A 14,813-nucleotide genomic window follows, 5' to 3' on the forward strand; every position below is an offset into this window, starting at 1 on the left:
TATATATGTGTGTATAGATCTATGTAAAGTTATATACATATATAATATAAGTGCGCAGACAGTGCCACCACGTGGACGATTTTGTCGCTTTTACGGTATGGTAGGGGTGTGTGTGTGGAGAATTTACGGGTGGTGGTCGGGGGCTTACAGTTGTCACCCCGACCGCGCGCGCCCTCGCAGACCCGGAGACAACTTGACGCGGTCGAAAGTTCCGGGCCGGATATCAAATGGGCCCGGTTGACCGCGAACAACGTTGACCGATGGACGACGATACTGCCCCTCCACCCCCCCCCACCCCCTCCGTTACAGCCACCGACCGCTGTAATAATAATATATTATACAATACACGCATGTACGTCACGCGCCACTGTCGGTCACTATCGCCGACGACGATGTCCGGTGGCGGACCGGCAAATGGATATCGTTGCGCAGAGGTCTCCACTAGCTGGTCATTCGTCACTACATATTATAGTATAGGTTATAGGCACCTACCTAATAATCGTGACAATTATTATTAGTTGTTTTTACACCGCGCCGATTTTCGTGACGATATTATTATTATTATCATCATCGTTCATTTAAATACAACATTTTTGTGACCTCTTACAACGGATGGACAGAAATCGATACGCCGAAAGTTACTGCAGTGCATTATTATGTGGGTGGATGCTTACTGGAAAAAAAAAAAAGTTTTTTATGCAAACGCGTACACACTTATAATATTGTTTATCGTTTGAGTAAATAATAAATAATAATTTATTTTTCAGGCGTACTGTGTTATTATACAATTAGTACAACTTTTTTTTTCCTAGACTTATTGGCTTATTGCATTATTATGGTTTAAGTAATAGTACCTGCCTACCTACCTGTACAATAGTACACGACGCTTTTAGAATAGATATAATAATTTCAAAACTATATTTCTTAGTTTATAACCTTTAGGTACGATAGGACCTCTGTACTGCGGCGGGGATGACAGCAGTCTATCTCCATCTCTCTGGACAGCTGTACGTGACAGGGGCCGAACGTAGCTGGGTTTTAACCAATGATGTTGTGAAGCACATGTTCCGCCCGGACGATCAATCTTTAAATCTTATAATATTATTAACATATTTCGTTCAAAATTAAAAATTAAAAAAAGGTGGATTTGAATATATTCCATATTTATTAGAAATCATTTCACCAAAAAATTCAATAAGACATCAGTAACCGAATATTGATGATATATTCTATGGCTTTCTGTTTGATTGAGTTTGATTCGATCAATGTATTGCTTAGTACACTAAATAATTTTTGATCTGTGAAGAACGTCAAACGATAATTATTTGGATGCAACAGCGAGTATGCCGCATCGAAATACCCTAAACTACTGTCAAAATGAAATTAACAGGTATATTGGTAAGGACAGACGTAATAAGACCCGAGTGGTATGGTTTTGATAACGTCGTTGAGTATAAATTAGATAATCTCATTCAGCCGTAAAGAGAGAAAAAAGCACTTTGCATTTGAGTAGATGACTTTTTTCCTCCGTTTTTTTCTCCTTATTTTTTTCTTATTCTTGTGTTTCAATTTATTGATCACAGTTATCTTTTAACTGCGTATCTCCCAAGACGAGTGGGCGAGTGGAAGCGAGTTAGTTCGACCGTGAAATTTCCCTCTCGGGTCGTTTAACTGATGCAAACCGTTTCTTGGCCCCTCGCGCCATCCCCGGGTAATATCACTTCAATTTCAGACATCAAGAAACTTTCACGGTGACCGCAGAGGGTTTAGACAAATCCAATGTAGCTGATAGCCCAGTTAGGTAAAGGTTTTTTTTTCTTAGCTATCGTTTCTTTGGTTATATGAAGATGGCAATATTATATTATTGACATGTCACTCTGTTGTTACAATACACCAAACGTCGTAATCTGATTCGAACATGAAACCTAAGTAAGAAATTGGAAAATGTTTTAAGAAATTCTGCATTTAATGATAATATAACATAATATTCCAACTGTAACCTATTTAATGTATAGCTAAGCGTAGGTATAATAATATTGGCAGGTGCAATGTTCATATTTTATGTAATTGTGTATGTTCGTTCGTACCTTATAATTTTAAACAGCTCGATTATTCAAAATTCAATGTTAAATTTCTTTCTAATATAAAATATTATATAATTCAATTTCAATATTATACTTTTGTATTTTTCTTATATCATAATTCATAATTGTAATCATTACAACTAATATATACAATCAATTATGAGACAAAATAAATTAAGTTTTGGTTCTCGTTGTAAGCACATATCGTGGTAAAAAGAGAGAGTTGGTTATTAATTATTATATTACAGTAATTTCTAGAAATTAAGAAAATGCAAATAGAATTAACTAGGTATTAAATTAATACAAATAATTAATATACATACTTAATTATAATATAATAATATTGGTATTTAAAACATATTTTTTTGTACTTGGTAGCGGATGGTTGTATAAAGCTAAAGTACATTGTCGTATAACATATTTAGTATTAGATTTTTCTTTACTCTTATTAAACTTATGATCAAACATAATAATATCTTCAAAGTTAATAGAATACCTACGACATGTATAATAGAATTTAAATCAACCGAAAGTTTATAATATAGCAAACTGATTGAATGAAATCTAGGTTTATTTAAAATTATTTTTAACGAATTAAAGTTAATTAATTATGAAATTGTTGAACGATAATATGGTCCATGGGAAAGCGTGTTGTCTTAAAATCTACACCTATGCCCCAAACACATAGTTAATTATTTATGTAGTTAGTGCAATGTAAGTCATTTTAATATTATTACAAATATTATTACATTTTTTAAGAGAAATAGAGGATATTTCACCCGCATGTGTTTTCTCTATTTTTCTAATGCATAGCATGGTAACTTTTACGTTAAAAAGACGTTACACCCGCATACGTTGTCCAACGAAGAGGAAATCGACATGACTCTTTTTCAGTTAAATCCGGATCAACTCGAATTCTTAGAAATCGTGGGTGACTCGATAGAATCCGCGGTTATGCGTGGAAATTAGTAATTCGTTCCTAGAAAACCAAAATACTATTATTGAAGAAAATGTAATAGACTATCTCTGTAGTGAAAACGTGTCGACAGCCAGGACGTTGAATACGTCCACGACTACGCAGGTCCAAAAGCCGAAAACCAACCCTATCCGGTCAGTCACTTACAGACGTAAGAACACGGTCGTCTGCAAATAAAATTATCCTCTTGGACGCATTAGGAAAATCCTTGAGAGCGGCGGCAATACGATAAACTTCGTACTGTCTGTACTAACTTTTCCGCGGCCGACGAGATTTGTTATAACGGCTGAGCAGACCAAGGTTATTGCTTCGATTGGTAATGGATCCTGTCCCAACGCCTTTGATGATGATATGTCCACGTCCGGTCGAATTCAACGTCATTGAAGAAAATATGTCTGCCGGACAGCAGATTGACGAACCGGAGAACGTAGTCTTGGCAGCCGATAACGACGGTAAACCGGCTGCAAGAGGCTGCTGCACCTAAACGAATATTAGACGTAGGCCGGTCCTTTCGTCCTCCGGGAGGTGACTGCTGAAGATCGGCAGACAACTGTGTTTTTGGTGTGGTACACCATCGTTGGTCCGCAAAGATGAGATCCGGTCCGACTCTTCGAGGCGACCATATAGATTAGATTCTGCGGTTGGAAAACCGTGTCGATCCTGTGCAGTTTGACATGTGTAAGTTCACGCTGTGTGTTTATGGCGGTTCGCTCGTCTTATATTGTTAGATAAATCTTTAAAGATAATATTATGTTACCTATTTACGATTTTGTAAAATTAATTTTGTTCCTTGTATATAATATTGTTATCATAAACCTATTACCTGTAATCTGTTAATATAATGCCAGTACAATAATTATGGTAAATTTGTTGTAGATATTTAAATATATGTTACCTATTTAATATCAAGTACGTCTTATTAATTGTGTTCCATGTATATAATGTAACGAGAATGTCTATCGTAAATTACATATTTTTTCTATTTTGTTGATTTTTCTCACTCTCTCCCAAATTTACTTATAATTTCAGGGGCCCAATTACTTATGAAATAAGTTTTACTTCCCCAGAATGTAATGGTGAGCTCACACACTCTCTCACTTTTTTTTATTTTTTTTTTATTTTTGTGTCTTGTGTACACGATTAGTAGTCGAAATAAAGCTTCGATTTTCAACTTCAGAATCTTATTTGATGGGAAAGTGAATCTAGTTGGTACTTTAGGAAGGTTTGAAATTCCCAATAGTTTTCAAAAGCTTCCGGAAAAACAAAATAACATTTTGAGCAAAACCCACTTGCCCACCTTTTTTTTTTAAATTTTGAATCAAAATATTAATTTTTTGTTGCAACATAACTTTTATACCAATTACCACATTTTTATTATGTTGTTAAATTGCAACAAAAATACGGTACTGAACAAATTTGTGTTAAAAATTATAATACGAATTTGTTAAATTGTAACTATATAATATTTTCAAGTATATTAATGTTCTATATAATATTTAAGCGTTAACCTTGAATTTATCAACTCGAATAAAAATTATTTAAGTCTCAAACAAAATTTATAAAATAAACAGTTTCTTAATTACGAGGAATTTAAATAAAAAACTTTATCCAGATACCATTCAGAACTTTATATTGATTATTACTATTTAGTTCCAGCCAAGAAACTAAATTAGGCGTATAACCGTTGTCCTTTTTTTTCATTATTATTATTATTCAATATTGGGTCAGGTGAAAAGTAAGTACATACTCATAGTACTATTGTTTATATTGAATAACAATAATCAGGAATTTCTGATGTAGGGGTTTTTTTTAAATTATAACTCAACTTTTAGTTCTATATAGGTAGAAAAAATGAATAGTACAATAAAATATTTGAATGGTCACAAATGTATTGCGCATTGTATAACATATTATAATAATATAGTCCATTTGGCAACAACCATTGTAAGAGATAATGATCAATGTTCGTTTGAGTATTAATGGAAACACGGTGTAGGTACATCATACATACCAGCCGGCAGCCGGGGTTAAGGATAGATTATATTTTCGTCGTTATACCGTGTATATGTGATAAGCAAATGCGAATAAAGCTAATAAATTTCAATACAGGTAGTTATCGTGTGTTCCCCTTTGGATATCGAAAATACTAACCTAACCGTGGTGGGTGATGTTTTGTAGGTACATAATTCGGAAGGCACCAAAACTCGAAAACCAAACAATCCCCGATCATTCGCAGAGGAGCCTACCGAGGGGACGGTACATCGATCCATCGGCACACGCAGAGCACTGCACCCAATTGGAATCGACATTTGTAATTGGATTATCGGGTCGAACAACAATACAGTTATATCCTTTGTGTACAACATACGGTGTATTGTAGATCTCCCGTCTTCAGTGCAGGTTGACAACGACCGATACAATACCCGTATTGAAACACTGGCGTTACCGCGATTGTCTCGAATGTCAACTTTTGAATGTGGTCCGCCTTTTCTTTTCATAATCAACGTTGTTTAGTATTTTCCAATAATCTAACAGTTCTCTTTATATTATAAATTGAATTACTTATGTAAGTTAATAATGAGATTTTTAAAAATATAATTTGTACACACTATAATATTATACCTACGTGTTTAAGTTGAAATTATCATGTCAAATTTAAATAAATTTAACTAAATTTGTGTATAATGTCACTACAGTATTTTTTCAATACAATCATTGTTTTCACACAAATGTAAAATTTTTTTATTTACGTATCCAAAGTTTATTGAAACAAATTTAAGTTTTTATGCTATTTAACTTTAAAACAAATAGTTAAACTGCATATTAGTTGTAGGCTGAATACCGACAAACTATTATAGAGGTTCAACATAGGCAATATTCCAATAACGTGTGATGACTGATGAGTAACCATTAGTAAAATAATTAAGATCAGGACCATCACTACCTATAACATACCTCCCATATTTAATAAATATGATAACTCACGCAAACGTACCAATAATAGACATTTTTAAATATTTTTTTTGGAAAAAGTGTAATATTATACGTCTTATTAATAATCACGCATTCTACCTACAGTGATAATACACCGTTCATATGCGTACATGAAATTGGGTATCCGCACAATTGTATTTATAATTATACTTTTACTTCAGAATAATGAGTATTTAAAATGTATTAAAATTTAAAATAAAATTTTTAAAATAGAAGTTTGAGCTTTTCGAAAAATCGAAAGAAACGGACTAGATCTAATCACATTATACTGATACATATTTATATTATATTATATTTTGTGTTATTTATGGGAAAGTAATAATAAACTAATGCATTATGTATTACGCGTTAGTTTAGTTTATATTTATTTTATAGCAACTGGGGTCTAATTTCTAGGTAAACCAGAAAAGGTATTATTAAATTAATTGAATTTCATAAAAAAAAAAAAAATTACCTAGTTTATTTGATTATTTCCTGTGGATTCATTTCTTCCATTAACTTCTCGACTTATGGACGCAATTTTAAAAGACTTCCAAGGGACCAATAATAATCTTAAATAACAGTCTTTTTATAACAAGATTTTCTATCTCTAAAGTAAAAAAAAATAACTATAAGCTCTCTCGTTTCGTTAAACATCAAAAACTGTTTGTGAAGCCCTTCGTGATCCCGCAAAATCACCTCATATGATAGGTTACACAAAATCCCTGTACACTATCTTATAATTCTGATAAGGAAGTTAATCTGTAATATAAGTGCATAAACCACGACAAGAACTTACGTAAAAGGAAATTTTACTTTAATATTTTTTTCTAATCTTCGTAAAAAAAAGTAAGCGAACATGTTTGTAGCATTAAAATTATAATTTGTACATTGACTTTAATTCAATACCTATATTAAAACTTTAAAAGCATCCTTTTTGTCAAAAAATAAAAACAAAATAATTTAAAAATATGGTTAGTGTGAAATGTATAACGCAAAGAATATTTGCATGGAAATACGTATCAAACCATTTTTGTATTAGGCACGTTTATGTTTAAATAACAACATTATTATGTTAAGTTTAGATACCTACCGCTGTAGTTCATTAACTCATTAACATTAGAGATGTAAGGAACATTAATATAATTGATTATTATGATTTGTAAACTAGCGAACATGACTTTTCGCTCATAACAATTAAAACTTGGATTATCTAAAGTTCACAAACTCGGAAGTTGATCATTTGCCAACTTCTGCTGTACCTCTACCTATGCTGTTGCTGATTGTATTACAACTGAACACTATAGAAGATAAACCAAATTCAACGAAACTTACAAAGTTAAGCTACTATAATATTTTGATTGATTACCATTAATTTTGTAAGTAAAATTTAGTCTAACATATTAAACAAGTTAGTCTTGTGCTATATCACGTACTTTGTATACAATATATTTTGTTAGAGCCAGTGTTTGAAAGCAATGCTTTTTGATTTAATTAATATTAATTATTTTGTAATAAACCTACCAAATTAGTTGACTTCTTCATCGTCGTGCTTTAAACCAATCATCGATTTCCATTTTATCTCCATTAACCCGTAAAAAATATTATATAATATATTCATACAGTTTAAAGATACGTCGTCTTGGTAATCTTATATTTCACAAATAATTGACTATATTTCTTATCTTGTATTTTTTAGAGTAGAATATTATAACCATAAAGTCTTTCGCCAGGATAAAATATTTCCCTGCCACTATTCACTTATCTCGTACAGTCGTACCTATAAGTGTTTTCAATTGAAGAATTATGTTTTTGGATAAATCATTAATATTTTCACTAGTCAATTTTTAATTTATATAGTTAATAAATATTATAATATGCGTAACTCTTCGACACCAATCAAAGGATCTTTAAATATTATATATTACAAATAATAAGTAACGAATAAGACAATGCAGCAGAACTATAATTGGTGTACCTTATACCTACTGAATTCAATATATAATATGTAGGTCATTTTCAGACGGAGCTCATTAAATTTTAAATCCTTCATAAGTTTAAGTCTATGGCCCGTAGTGCAGACAATATAGTAGGTAGAGAACTTTTCTTTTTTTTTTATCACGCCATGAGAAGCGTTGGCTGTCGAGTTTACGCACGTGCATGGTCGGAAGTTTTGATGTAGGTTTAGCCGAGGACGTTTTTGTGTGGGCGATAAAGGGGAGGGCGGCAAAAGAGAAGAAATGGCAGTTCTAGTAGCAGGTTTGGCATTGCGACGCGGTATATTCTCCACATTAAACATTCACCCCCCCGAGTAGTAGGCACTTTTTTTTGTAAACTCGTCGTTCTCGAGCACGTGTTGTCGCCCTTCATGAAATAACAAAAATGAACGGCTCCTCGACACACTTCTCTTTCAGTAGCTAGAGAGAAAAGCGGTAGGGTGAAAAAATAAAATAGAAATCGCATAAAATATTCAAAACAGTTTTGACAGTGTTTTACCACGGATTTTCCAATCCACGTTTCATTGCATAATTTAGCAACATGAGATGGGTACTGAACACACTACACTATCCCCGCTTGTTCATTGAGGTAGTGCATTGCTTATATACACAAGAAGCAATTTACTTTTCCGGTCGAGATAAGGTCTAGGAAAACATATTTCTATTCGAATCTCCAGACGGTATATTTACTTGAGCGATTCAACCAAATCAGCATTTACTTGCAGTCAGCGTATTTATAAATATACCAATACTTTAATTTACTGTTGGCAAACATGAAAATAATAACAGTGTTAGCATATTATAAATTAATTTAATAAATATGAAAGAGAGTGTTTTAATTATAGACATACATTTAAACAAAATTGAATTGACTACAACCATTATTATACTTCGTTACTAATCGCTAGTATCAGAACATAGACATTATATTTTTATTTCTAAAACCCGATCTATATCCAAAGTCTAAAATGGTGTTTAAATTTTTTGGTTAGGAATTAGGATAGTAAATCATTACATTTGGATAATTATTGTTAGTTAAACAGTATAGGTATGCGAACATGTCTTACACATTAAACTATACAATTTACAAAATCATAAGTGGAGCGAGTAACGAATTGGCTTAACACTGATATTTTTTTTCCGTCCATTGTATAATATATATTTTACTGTTAATTTAGAGAGAATCAGTGCACTTTAAGGAGTTCATTTTTAAAAGTTTAAGGAAAAACTTTTGATAAATTATAAGAACAAAAGAAAATTATAAATATCTACGAGTTTTTTCATAAAATAAAATCGATTGATTTATAGAAATTTAAAAAGATATAATAATCGTAAGGTCTTAAAAGTTAAAATAATTACTGATTATTTAACATAACTATATAAGTAACATAGACATAATAAAATGTTTTAAAATTTACATTTTATAAGAAACTTAAAGTTTAAAAGCATCCTATTATGACAAGCTTACGCTATTATTGTAAAACAAGCTCCATTCAGAATCGTTTTTAAATGCGATTATTCATCACTGTGCTTAATAAAAAATAAAATGTATGGCTATACAATCCCGTGCTAAGCGAAATGAAATAAGTTAGAAACTCTTGGTCCCTGATCCTGTTGACTTTTTAATTTTATGTTGTACAGGGCGCATAATGTAGTTAAATGAATGCGCACAATAATGTACACACTAATTAACATAATCGTAATCTTAAACATGATCGTATACTATATTTATATAAATATCTTATTTATTTATTCTAATATGTCCGTGGTTGAAATGGGAGTCGTGAATATAAATAAATATAAGCTTACAGAAGAAATTATACCGATATTCGCACTGTTTATAGATTATAACAAATTTACTTCAGCGCATAACGACTATACGATACATATAGTTGTAGTACCTACCCGCGCCCACTTTGAATACAAGTTTATAGCTAAATTGTAATTTTAAATTTAAATTAGAATATTATAATTATTTTAAATATTATATATACGTCAGATAAATATTTTAAAAATGTATTTTTTGTAAAATCCCTAAGGACATTAATGATTTTACAACACCGCGTATCTTAAAAAATAATTAACTACATTTAATAATATATATTATATTATAATTAGACACTATAGAAATAAATTATAAATTATAAAAATAAAAATAAATCATCGAAAAAATGTACAATTAGATAATTAATTATAATTAATTAAGTACCTACACAAATTATATAATCAATCAATCATGTAGGTACCCATAACGAATTTAACTCTTGAGATAACATACAGAATTTAATTTTATAATATTGCAGGTATTTAGCCTTACGGCTCGTCTAAATTTGATTTGTGCGAGAGCGAAATGTTGTTTTTAATCATACGTTTCTGCGAGTCCAGTGAGAGCACTTTTTTATTTAGGCTTGTCAGACTACGACGTGGAAGGAGGAGGGAGTAGGTTTTATTTTTCTTTCTGTCCCAGCAGCAGTAAATAATACGGTATTCTCGGCAATTTGACAACAGACCCTCTTAAAGAGCTTCGCTATAAAAGGCCATAAAACCAAAATAAAAATGTCCTATATATCGTATTCTTAATAGCCACTTAAGTTTACACTAGGGTAATAACTTTGACTTTTTGTTTTCAAGATTAAATGATGTTTATAGAACACGCCAAATAATAACGGATAAGACGTAGTGAATATTACTAGCTAGTCCAAAACTGCATTCTGAGTACCAATTTTGAGTAGGTATTGCTCAGGTACATTGTATTCTCTATGATTCACGCACCACATCATACTTGACTAAAATCTGAATTCAAAAACTTATCGTAAAAGATAATTCACAAAATTGTAAATAGATTTATGTCAATAGACACATACACTGACTAACTAATGATACAACGAATATATAGGCATCAGGTGGCAAGAAGCCAAAATAAAACTTAACATTTATCCAATACTTGCTAAGTAACCTGTGTCTGGACCAGAAAACCTACTGTAAAAAACACGCACGAATTTTCAAACCAACAAAACCAAATTGTGAATCTAAACGTGTTAAAATATAATGTATGTTATGTGGTGATGCTTTAATAAATGGGAGTTTTTATGACAGCCAATAAATAAAAAATATATTATATATTAAATAAATATAATCGAAACCAATTTAATATAATATTAACTGTTAATCGTTAATTTAATATTGTTTTCAAATGAATAAAAAACTGTAAACAAAAAGCAACTCAAGTGGAATTCAATCAGGCAATTTTTCCTCCTAAAAATATCTATTTTTCCGTCTTCTGATCGTTTTAAAAGGCGATAAAAAATATAATGAAAACCTGTTTAGATTCCTCGTTTTTCATTCTTTAGATGTTATTCCTAACAACTTTCAACAAACTTGGACTGATTAAATTATAAATAAGTCTTATTTCCCTTACAATATGTTTATACGAAGGTACCCGAAGGTTGAAATGAAAATATATTATATTCGAATTCCAAGAACCGACCTATTCAATTAGATATACAATTATGACCCACTATTCTGCACTTACATAGTAGGTAGGTGTCTTACATGTTTATCTTTATTTGTTGTCGTAAATACTTGGTAAGATTTTGAAAATTAAAACGCAGTAGGTATTACTTACTATAGCCTATAGGACATTACAAGAAATCAAAATATAATCAGCATTATTTAAATATATTTATATTAAGTCTTGGTCAATTATTCCGATATCATATTATAAGTTTATATAATACAAGTTTTTATAAATCAATAAAATCCATTATTTTAATACTTTTCGCGTAGTTTAAGGTTAACAAAAAAAAAAATAACAACATATTATTTATCTATCTTTAAATATTATGATTAAAGTTAATATTTTTTTTTTCTTATTAATATAGAATATACATATACATAATACATAATACTATATGAATTTAATCGTTAAAATATATACATTTTATAATATTTAATACAAATAAAGATATAACTATACTTATATAACAAGTGCCTATGGATAACAATGTATTTTATATTATCCACAGGCAATAATTTGTAAAAAAAAAAAAATTGACAAAGTCAGTTCAGTTTTTTACAAGAACTTACTTAATTCTATTTACTTTTTTATAAAACTATATTAACATAATATAGACTATCGGTGTAGTACTTTCGTTGACTTATTGATCAACTATAATTTTAGATAATTATCACAGAAATATGCAGAATGAATAAAAAAAATATGTTTTTAAAATACTTATCAAAACGTAATAAAACGATTAGGAAGACAAATTAATAAACAAATAATAAACCGTATAATGTCTATTATGAAGAATTATTCTTTCTCGGATGGCGAACTTTGTACGTTACTACTTATTGTATCGATATATTTTTTCTGTGTATTATTTGATGTGCTGAAATAAAACACGAACAACGATGATAAAAATGACAAAATGACAAAAATAATTACTTAGTAAATTTGTTTTTTTTTTTGTTACTTACCTAATACAATCCTCTACTTCTTCTAATGTATCAGAAAGATAACTGCCTGTTTCTGGTAACATAAGTACAGACAAGCCACCAATGACACTGACTGTTCCCAGTACCAATAACGGTAAGACTTTGCTCAACGGAGACTGTAACAGACGTTTAAAAAAATAAGAATACAATTTAAATTTTAAGAGAAAATATATTCACTGGACTCACTAAGTTCCAAAGGTATGGCACCATAATAAGTGCAATTCCTGCTGGTATATTTGAAGTTCCCACGCCTAAATTCCTTATGACAGTTGGGAACAATTCGGCTGTGTAGAGAGGCATAATAACGTTTGACGACGACACGGAAAATTTGCCAGCCATCACCAAAGATAGCGATATCCACTCATCCGTATCTAATTAAATTATTATTAGATATATTTTAAAAGGTGTAACGAGTAAAATTTCAAAAAGTAAAATATCTAAATACCTGCTGGTAGAATCGTAGTTAGCAAACACGCAATTCCTCCAGCTACCATGGTAAGGCACAATGGAATTCTTCGACCCATTTTGAGCAATATTACCACACTAATCAATATTGCTGGAATTTCGACCAAACCTAAATTCAAATTCAATATTGAATAATATTTTTAGTGAGAACACTTAAACTTGGTTATTTTTTATTGTATATTTGCATATATTTAATTAATTACCATACATTTAAATAATTATACACCTTATCAACGCAGTCGATTTATAATTAATAAAATATAAGGGGAAATTTCGTTGACATATTTATTAGGTATTTTAAATTTAAAAGATAAAATAAATATACTATTTTGTTATGAAAATTACCTGATATTATAGTGTTAATGTATATATTTCCACCGATGTTAGACAGATTAAGTACAAGCCCATAGTATACTAAGTAAAGACTGAACCAAAGTATGTATAAAACAAGGGATATCTTTCTAATATTTTTGGTACGAAACAAATCTGAAACTCGTACTTTAGGTTTGCCATTAATTTCGAATTTGTTTATACTCTGAAACAAAATAAACATTAGATTAGAAAAACAATATATTCAACAAGTATAAACTAACTATAGGTATAGTTTATATAAGTAATAAATGAGTGATACTAAAATAAAAAAATGGTTATTTTAATATTTATGTTGTTTATTTATAATTAATCAGTTATTAATATTAAGATATGAGTCAAGTAACTTGAGTTTGGCCTCCACATTACACAACGATTCTTATATCGTTCCAGTGAAGTCATCAATATACGACCTACTATTAAGATAACCTATTTTAGTAAAACCAAAATATGACTCATGACATATATATTATATATATACTTAATATAAATAATTTTACTGCGACAAATAATAACATTAACATAAAGTACTGTGTACTTAACATATTTTACATTGATCGCACTAAACACAATAGCATATTATACGTTGAATTAAAAAAAGTAATTTATACATTTTCCGCCAAAAAATTAAAAAGTGTTATAATGTAATTTTAATTTTTAATTTACTTGTTTAAGAATTTTGTCCATATTCACTGGCAAGGGGTGCTTATTGATTTTAGAGGCCTTTTCCAGAACTTCCATAGTCTCATCCACTCTGCCCATGGCCAATAACCATCTTGGCGATTCGGGAACAAACCTAATAATCCGTATGAATAAAAAAATGTGTCCGCAATATCTCGATATTTGAATGTCTTACCAATGCAAAACCAAGAAAAATACGGCGGGTAAAGTGACACACCACTGCAGTAACCTCCATCCTCTGCATATGTATGCGATTCCGGATATTATAATGTAACTCATCGGAACCGGGAGCAAGTAAAGAACTCCAGCGATTGTCAACCACTTACCACCGACCAGTTCCATGCCTATATAGAACAAAAACCGTCATCAAATCAACACCGTTGAAAATAATATTATAATGGTATGTGGAATACTTACACAACACAAAACCACTAAAGACGATGCTCACACAAACAAATCCCAAAATAAATCTCAATACCAGATAGAATTCAAACCAAGGACAAATAGCGACTAAAATGCCAAGAGCCAACTGCATGATTAAGGAAGCCATCAACGTCTTCTTTCTACCAAATCTACAATCATAAAATTATTATATTATAAAAGTATACATAATATTCGTTAGGTAGTTTGTTGGTATCTAAATAAATCAAGCAAAATGTTTTAATTAAATTTAGATATTTTAAGCCAATTTAACAACATATTGCGATGTTCTTTCAATAAATGATCCCCTTTAAATCTCCAAAGGAAAAAAAACATGTAACTATATAATGA

At 30.5% G+C, this 14,813-nt stretch overlaps 1 protein-coding gene across 4 annotated transcripts in view; it reads right to left on the bottom strand.

Annotated features, from left to right (window-relative positions):
- Positions 1-10,141: 10,141 nt before the first annotated feature.
- Positions 10,142-14,813, bottom strand: part of LOC132945170 (organic cation transporter protein-like) — a 62,151-nt gene continuing 57,479 nt past the window's right edge. For 3 of the 4 annotated variants that reach the window (XM_061014837.1, XM_061014838.1, XM_061014839.1), the window contains exons 6-13: positions 14,460-14,614; positions 14,218-14,386; positions 14,028-14,157; positions 13,338-13,527; positions 12,973-13,101; positions 12,714-12,898; positions 12,510-12,643; positions 10,144-12,421 (exon numbers count right to left, since the gene is read on the bottom strand). In XM_061014837.1, coding sequence (XP_060870820.1) covers positions 12,343-12,421; positions 12,510-12,643; positions 12,714-12,898; positions 12,973-13,101; positions 13,338-13,527; positions 14,028-14,157; positions 14,218-14,386; positions 14,460-14,614 — 1,171 coding nt within the window. In that variant the 3' untranslated portion in view covers positions 10,144-12,342. Of the gene's footprint in view, positions 12,422-12,509; positions 12,644-12,713; positions 12,899-12,972; positions 13,102-13,337; positions 13,528-14,027; positions 14,158-14,217; positions 14,387-14,459; positions 14,615-14,813 lie in introns of all 4 variants that reach the window. The other variant, XM_061014841.1, reaches the window with a different exon arrangement.

Source organism: Metopolophium dirhodum, chromosome 5 (genome assembly GCF_019925205.1).
Source record: "Metopolophium dirhodum isolate CAU chromosome 5, ASM1992520v1, whole genome shotgun sequence".
In the NCBI taxonomy this organism is placed as follows: domain Eukaryota; kingdom Metazoa; phylum Arthropoda; class Insecta; order Hemiptera; family Aphididae; genus Metopolophium; species Metopolophium dirhodum.